This window comes from Colobus angolensis, unplaced genomic scaffold (assembly GCF_000951035.1).
Source record: "Colobus angolensis palliatus isolate OR3802 unplaced genomic scaffold, Cang.pa_1.0 Scaffold267, whole genome shotgun sequence".
NCBI classification, from domain to species: Eukaryota; Metazoa; Chordata; class Mammalia; order Primates; family Cercopithecidae; genus Colobus; species Colobus angolensis.
In genome coordinates this window covers 777737-785354 of record NW_012115899.1, presented here as the reverse complement: position 1 = coordinate 785354, position 7618 = coordinate 777737, and the positions used below count along the sequence as shown (strand labels likewise).

General features: G+C 56.5%; 1 protein-coding gene across 1 annotated transcript in view; it reads right to left on the bottom strand.

Annotated features, from left to right (window-relative positions):
• P2RX5 (purinergic receptor P2X, ligand gated ion channel, 5) overlaps positions 1-7618 on the bottom strand; it is a 19857-nt gene extending 12239 nt beyond the window's left edge. The window contains exons 1-9 of the mRNA XM_011947509.1: positions 7415-7618; positions 3493-3643; positions 2795-2866; positions 2440-2515; positions 2262-2358; positions 1904-1984; positions 1403-1541; positions 724-857; positions 121-214 (exon numbers count right to left, since the gene is read on the bottom strand). Of these exons, the coding sequence (XP_011802899.1) occupies positions 121-214; positions 724-857; positions 1403-1541; positions 1904-1984; positions 2262-2358; positions 2440-2515; positions 2795-2866; positions 3493-3643; positions 7415-7551 (981 nt within the window). The 5' untranslated portion in view covers positions 7552-7618. The remainder of the gene's footprint in view (positions 1-120; positions 215-723; positions 858-1402; positions 1542-1903; positions 1985-2261; positions 2359-2439; positions 2516-2794; positions 2867-3492; positions 3644-7414) is intronic.

Genomic DNA, 7618 nt, shown 5'->3' with positions numbered 1-7618 from the left:
CCCAACATCCCCCGCCCCCCACCACCCAGCCTCAGAACAGGAGAACGCACAGCGGGGCACCCAGGGACTCTCCCAACGTCCCCCATCCCCCAGCCTCGGAACAGGAGAAGGCACACACACCTTGCCGTTCACCATCACGTCGAAGCGGATCCCGTAGGCTTTCATCAGGGTGCGGAACTCCACCCCGGCCGCGTCTCGGTAATATCTGGCAAATCTGAGGGAGGCAGGAGCCCGGGGAGGCCTCAGCCTGCCTGGCCTTCCCTCTTTTGGCAGCACCGATGTGGCTGCTCTGGGGACTTAGAAGGACTCCCGGGACCCTGACTCTGAGCTGCCCCAGGAGCGGCTTGCAGACCCCCTCACCGAGCCAAAAACAAAGACACATCCAACTCTTGGAAATCCCTGCCAGACATTCCCTGAGGAGCAAGGGCTCCCCCGCCCACTCTGAGCAACCCCTGGGTCGCCAAGGCGCGGATGGAACAGATGCAGCAGAGGCAGAAAGACGTGGCTTCACCGAGAGAACAGGCAAAGGGGTGCTCTCCTCTCCCAGAGGCATCCCCAGCTTTGGTCGCTGGCCGCTCTGCTGGGGTCCACACCTCTCCTCGGCCATCTGTCCCTGCACCTCCCGCTCTGACGCCCACCCCAGGAAGGGGTCTCAGGGTGCTGGCACCCAGAGAAGTGCCACTGATCATGGCCAGGTCACAAGGGGGCACAGGCAGCGGTTACCTGAAGTTGTACCCGGAGGAGGCAGACTTTGAAAGCTTATTGTCCAGACGGCTAAAAGAATAGTGAGGGTGGCACTCAGAGGCAGCCTTGTCGAGATCACAGTTCCATTCAATATTAATTCCTATCACACCACCCTTAGTAAAAGAGAGACGAGGGTCAGCACACAGAGCATCGCAGGTCAGCCCTTCACCGGCACTGGACAACAGGAGGAGGTGCTCAGGCACGAGGTCAGCCCCTCGAGACCACCCTTCGGGAGGCTGAATCCCCCCGTGGAGTGGCTGAGCATACTGCATCGCCCCAGCCCCAGGGCTGCCTCCCTCATTCTTCAGGGAGAAGGGAGCCACCCAGGGTGGGCATCTCCTCTGGACAGGCACCTCACACTCCAGCCAGGGTGTGCCAAAGGGGCTCCCTCTGCCTCACCTTCAGCTGGTGCCCCAAAAGGACTCAGAACTGCCCAGCAGGTGCCAGGTCTGGCTCTCACGGAGTGCCCGTGGTCTGAGTGCTGCGACAGCCTGCCTGTGTGCCGCAGCCAATTCTGAAAACAATGAGTCCCTGGGGGCAGGTGACTTTGCAGAGCTATCCTCGAGTCCCGTCCATACATCCACACCCTCCTCCACGCAGCGCCAGTCCCAGCACCCCCAGGCCCTCAGGGAGGGCTCCCTTCGTGCACCCCACCCACCTCCAGGGCTATATCCTGGAAGTCACTCCCAGCCCAGCGGATCACGGAGCCCAGTCGGAAGATAGGGCAGTAGTGGTTCTTGGGGCCAAAGTGGCAGGATTTCAGGAAAGATCTGTCCTTGACGTCCATCACATTGCTCCTGGGTGGAGGCCACGGGCAGCCGAGAAATGAGGTAAGACTTGATGTTCCCGGGCCTGGCCAGGAGTCACTCCGTCCCTCACCAACCTGAGTCCTGACAACTCCCTGCAGCAGCACGCTACTTAACAGCGGGGGGAAGGGGTGCCCCAGTATCACCCACCGTTTATTCACATGCAGACATCACACACACACACACGTGCACACACACACACGTGCACACACACACACGCGCGCACACACACAGGCACACACACACACATGCACACACACACATACACCCCAGGCACAGACCCAAGGAGGGCCAGCCTAGGCCCCTCATGGACCAAGGCCCACCCCTGGCCCCCAGCAGCCAAGCCCACATACTTGGAGAAGTTGAATTTGGGAAAACGGATGTGGTTCTTTATGAAAATGGTGAAGTCTTCGGCCTCCTTCAGGACTGGCTCCCTGAAAACCAACCCAGAACAGCCTGTCCAGGAGGCCCCACGCCCGTGCCCCTTCCCCAGGCCTGGGCCAGTGTGAGGCCTGTTCCTTGGGTCCCCTGGAGCCTCTGCCAAGAACAGTTAATTTGCTCGTGCTGGGGAGGTCGTCGGGCCTTGTTGGGACAGCCTGACTTCTCCCTCAGCATGAGGCTCCCAGAGTGGACAGGACTCCACCCTCAGGCTGGAACCCAGTGGTGCGGGGCCGGGAAACCCCTCAAGGGCCTGAGGCTGCAGCCACTCACACCGGCCTGGAGCTTGTCTCCACCGGGCACCAGGCAAAGATCTCACAGGTGCCTCTGGCCGAGTTCTCTTTCAGCAGGCAGCGGCCAGTCTTCACTCCTGCAGGGGTGGGACAGGATCAATGCCAGGAGCCTCCCACTCCAAGTCCTCCTTCAGCCCCTGGCCGCTCCAGGCCCTCACCATTTCCAGCTGTAACCGCCTCCCCAGGGTGGCAGTCGCTGTCCCTGGAGCACGTGCCATCAGGAATGCCTTCATTCTGCCGGGAAAGAAGGAGCACCTGGATGGGGGGGGGTTCCCCCCAGCTCAGATCCGAGTCCCACTCTGGGAGTTAGAATAGGGGGTTCGTCTCTGACCCGGGCCACACACACTTTGAGAACCTGCTTCTTCCCCACACAATTCAGGAACCACACACGGGTGCACACAGCCTCCTGAGACCCTCGGAGTGGACAGACACCCTTGCTTCAGAAGACAGTAGACCCCAACCACGGTCGGTGGCTCTCCCACCCCCACGCCCGGGCCCCTCGCCACATCAAACCTCAGCACAGACGTTCTGCCGCTGGTTGGAGGTCACAATCAGGTTGGTGACCACAAAAAAGACGTTCTCTCCCTAAGGAACCAGAGAGGCGCTAAGGAACCTCCTCCTGCCCTCTTAAGGACCACCCCCACCTTCCCAGCACTACCTGGAAGAGAGGGTGGCCCCTCTGCCTGGGTACTGGGGATAATGGGGTCACAAAATTGGTGGACTCTGCTCACCTGTTCATGGAACCCACAGTCCCCAAGTAGATGCCTATTGATATATCTCCTGCAGACTCATAAACCCCCACTGCCCCGGGATCCGGGAGAAGTGGGGCCAGGGCTCAGGCTGCCCTGGCCCTGGCTAACTGTGAACAGGCTGGAGAGCTATTCCCAGAGGCAGTGACTTAGAAGGGGGGTTCTCCGTGCCAGCCCACCTGACTCACAGGGACCTGAAAGTTCTCTGGATCCCATTTGTTCTCAACAGACTCAGATAGAATAGAGCAGTCGCCCGCGGCACAGTCAAAGAGGGGCCTGGCTTGGGAGGTAGGGTCTGGACAGGGTCGCTCTCTGCAAGCCCCGGAAGCTGTCTTGGGCCAAGGGAGATGATGGGTGGGGGTCCCTGGGGGTCCCTGGGTATCCAAGAAGCTTGCGGTGTGACCCGCCCAAACCAGGCAGGCCCTGCCAGCCCTTGCCACAGTGCTAGGTGGGGACTCAGACCTGGGCCGGAATGACGTAGTCAGCGACATCCCAGATCCGCTCCCCGAGATCGGAGGTGTTGGTGAAGGCCACGCCCTTGACTTTGGTGATGACAGCACTCTGCAGGGAGGTGTCGATGTCTTGGTAACCCTTCTTTACCAGGAACACCCATCTGTGGGAAGGGGCCGGTACGTAGGCATCAGCCACGCTGCTGCCTTCAGGGAGCTCTCCCAGGCCTGGGGTCGGGTACGAGTCACAGCAACTCTTACATGAGGTGGGGCCGGCTCAGAGCTCCACCTGTCCCACCAGCTCCTGGGCAGGGACCAGCTCCCACTGCTGACTAAAACCCAGTCCTGCGAGCAGCAGAGGCGACAAGCAACCCCAGAGATGGGGGCTCTAAAGAGGCAAAGACCACAGTCCACTCAGAGGCCCCAAGTGCACAAGCCTGGGCTGAAACCAGCTCAACCACATACCGGTTTGGTGACCCCAGGCAAGCCAGTTTCCAATACATAACATGGGACAACAGTGCCTCCCTCTGGGGTTGTGATGATGGTTAGATGAAACGGTGCCTAACCTGAAACCAATCACGATGAGACCTCAAACAAACCCAGACTGAGGGGCACTCTACAAAATAAGAGTACAAGCCAGGCACAGTGGCTCGCACCTGTACTCCCAGCACTTTGGGAGACCAAGGAAGGAGGATCGCTTGAGCCCAGGAGTTTGAGACCAGTCTGGGCAACATAGTAAGACCCCATCTCTATGAAAAATAAAAAAGTAATCTAGGCATGGTGGCACCAGCCTGTTGTCCCAGCTACTCGGGAGGCTGAGGCGGAAGGATCCCTTGAGCCTGGGAGGTCAAGGCTGCAGTGAGCCGTGATTGTGCCACTGCACTCCAGCCCGGGTGACAGAGTGAGACCCAGCCTCAAAAACAACACAATAATGAAATAAGAGTACAAATCCCATACTTTTTGACACCAAAAACACAAGCAATAAAAGAAAAAGTAGGTAAGTTGGACTTCATAAAAATTTAAAACTTTCATGCATCAAAAAACACACTCAAGAAAGTGAGAAGACAGCCCGCAGAGTAGCAGAGAAAACTTCTGAAACAACGCATCTGGTAAGGGCTTAGTATCCAGAAGATACTTTAAAACTCTTATAATTTCACAATAAAAAGGCAAACAATCCAACTGAAAAATGAGCAAAGGATTTGAATAGACATTTCTCAAAAAAAAAAAAAAAAAAGATACACAAATGCCCAATTAAGCATATGAAAAGATGCTGAACACCATTGGTCATTAGGGAAATGCAGATCAGAATCACAATAAAACACCACTTCACTTCCACTAGGATGGCTGTAATTTTTAAAAAACCCTACAGATAACAGGTGTTGATGAGGTTGTGAAGAAATTAGAACCCCCATACATCACCGATAGGGATGTAAAATGAGGTAGCTGTCGTAGAAAACAGTTTAGCAGTTCCTCAAAAGGTTAAGGATCGAGTTACCACATGAGCCAGAAAATTCCCAAGAGATTGAGAACACGGGCCGGCGCGGTGGCTCACGCCTGTCATCCCAGCACTTTGGGAGGCTTAGGCGGGTGGATCACCTGAGGTCAGGAGTTCGAGACCAGCCTGACCAACATGGTGAAACTCCGTGTCTACTAAAAAAATACAAAACTTAGCCAGGCATGGTGGCGCATGCCTGTAATCCCAGTTAATCCGGAAGCTGAGGCAAGAGAATCTCTTGAACCCGGGAGGCGGAGGTTACAGTGAGCCGAGATCACGCCATTGCACTCCAGCCTGAGCAACAAGAGCAAAATTCCATCTCAAAATAATACTACTAATAATAATAATTTAAAAATTAAAAACATGTCCACACAAAAAACTTGTACATGAATGTTCTTAGAAGCATGCTTTTTTTTTTTTTTTTAAGACAGCATCTCGCTCTGCCACCCAGGCTGTAGTGCACTGGCATAAGTAGCTGAGATTACAGGCGCTTGCTACCACATCCAGCTAATTTTTGAATTTTTAGTAGAGACGGGGTTTTACCATGTTGGTCAGGCTAGTCTTGAACTCCTGACCTCAAGTGATCCACCCACCACAGTCTCTCAAAGGGTTGGGGTTACAGGGATAAGCCACCACACCCAGCGGTGTGAAAACCACCCAAATGTGCATCAACTAATGAACGCATGACCACAATGTGGCAGCCCCACACAGCGGGATAGTATTCAGCCACAAAGAGGAATGGAGAGCTGATAGATGCCACAACATGGGTGAGCTTTGAAAACATCACACTAAGTGAAAGAAGCAAGGAAAAAAAAAAAAAAGGCCACATACTACACAATTTCATTTATACGAAATATCCAGAATAGGTAAATCCATAGAGACAGGCTCTCCTGCGTCAGCCTCCCGAGTAGCTGGGATTACAGGCGCCACTCCCATGCCCGACTAATTTTTTGTATTTCTAGTAGAGACAGGTTTCTCCATGTTGGCCAGGCTGGTCTCAAAGTCCTGACCTCAGGTGATCCACACGCCTCAGCCTCCCAAAGGGCTGGAATTCCAGGCATGAGCCACAGCGCCCGGCCGCCAATTTCCTAATTTTCATACTTGTACGTAGTTAAATAATTCCTGCTTTCCCTGCCAGGAGGACACAGTGAGAGGGTGGCCATCTGCAAGCCAAGGAGAGAGCCCCCTGAGACCCCAGACAGTGCTACCACCCTCATCTCAGATTTCCACACCCAGGACTGCGAGAATTAAGTTTCTGTTGTTTAAGCCAAAGCAACTCCATATTTATTCATTCACACGTTCATTTCACATCTACTCCCTAAGCAGTTAAGTGCTGCTGGGCCCTACCCTCAGGGCATTCCCGGACTGACAGCGACTTTGGGCAAATGATCTCCCAAATAAGCCTAATAATTACACTGCGGGAACAGGAGGGAGGAAGGGAGAGGGAGTTACCGGAGAGCCCAGATCTGCCGGGTGAGTGGATGCTAAGGCAGTGGAAGAGGACAGGTAGGCCTGGCTGAGGAACAGCACAGCGCCTAGGAGGCTGCTCAGGTGGGAGGCGCCCAGGGGCCTGGGAATGCAGCTCAGGGAATGCGACTGCTGGATCTCCAAGGGAAGAGCCAGGCATCAGGGCTGCCCTCCCGGGAGGAAACAGGAGGGACTCCACACAGCACTTACTGAATGAATGGGACGAGGTGCATCCCCATGGTCGCGCGCTGCTGCCCCCCTCCACCTGCTCACTCCCCACCCCCACCGGGGGCAGGGCTCTGAAGGCACCTGGCAGAGCAGCCTCCACAAGTTGCCCCTTTGGCTCTGTGGCACCAGCTCCTGTCAGGTGGCATGAGGATGGGGGAAGGGGACGGCCGAGCTGGGTCCACAGACAGAGGCCTCTGGACAGGACCCCCAGCTGGACACCAGTGAGGCTGGCGCGGGTGGGGCAACTTGACCGGAAGGGAGCTCAGGAACATGCCGAGCTGATGAGTTGCTCCAGCCCTGAGTAGGCAGTGACACCCTGTGATTATAAATAACCTTCCAGCGCCTGGGTCAGCTGCCGGGCCAAGGCCCAGGGAGGCTCCTGGGGCGACAGCTGCCACCCAGCCCCCTGGCATCCCTGCCCCCTTCCCATGGCCCTAAAACGTGGGGACCCGACTCTGGGAGAAGCAGCTGCGTGGAAAACCTGATAAATCAAGGAACCCAGAAGGCCCCTGCCCACCTCTCATCACCTCTGGCGCCAGTGGGGGAGTGGAGAGCCCCCTGTCTACACCCGACTCCTACACCCAAGGACCCAGAGAGGACCCCCACCCCAAGCAGGGTCACAGACCCCCAGCTACTGGGGAAACCACGTGCACGCCCGGGAATTCCAGGACCCTGGAGAAGGACGCTGCTGCTGGCACCCGCCCTGCCCCTCCCCCGCCTTCCCGAAAGTCCGCGGAGAACTCACACGACCAGGTACGCCAGGATGGAGGCCTGCAGCAGCCGGTACAGCAGGCCCACCTTCTTGTTCTTGGCGATGACATACTTCTCGGTCTTGTAGTCGAACAGCGACAGGCAGAGCCCCTTGCAGCCCGCCTGCCCCATGGCGCGCTCTCAGCCGGGCCTGCAGACCGCCCGGCCCACGTGCCCTCATGGGGAGCCCTCGGTCCCT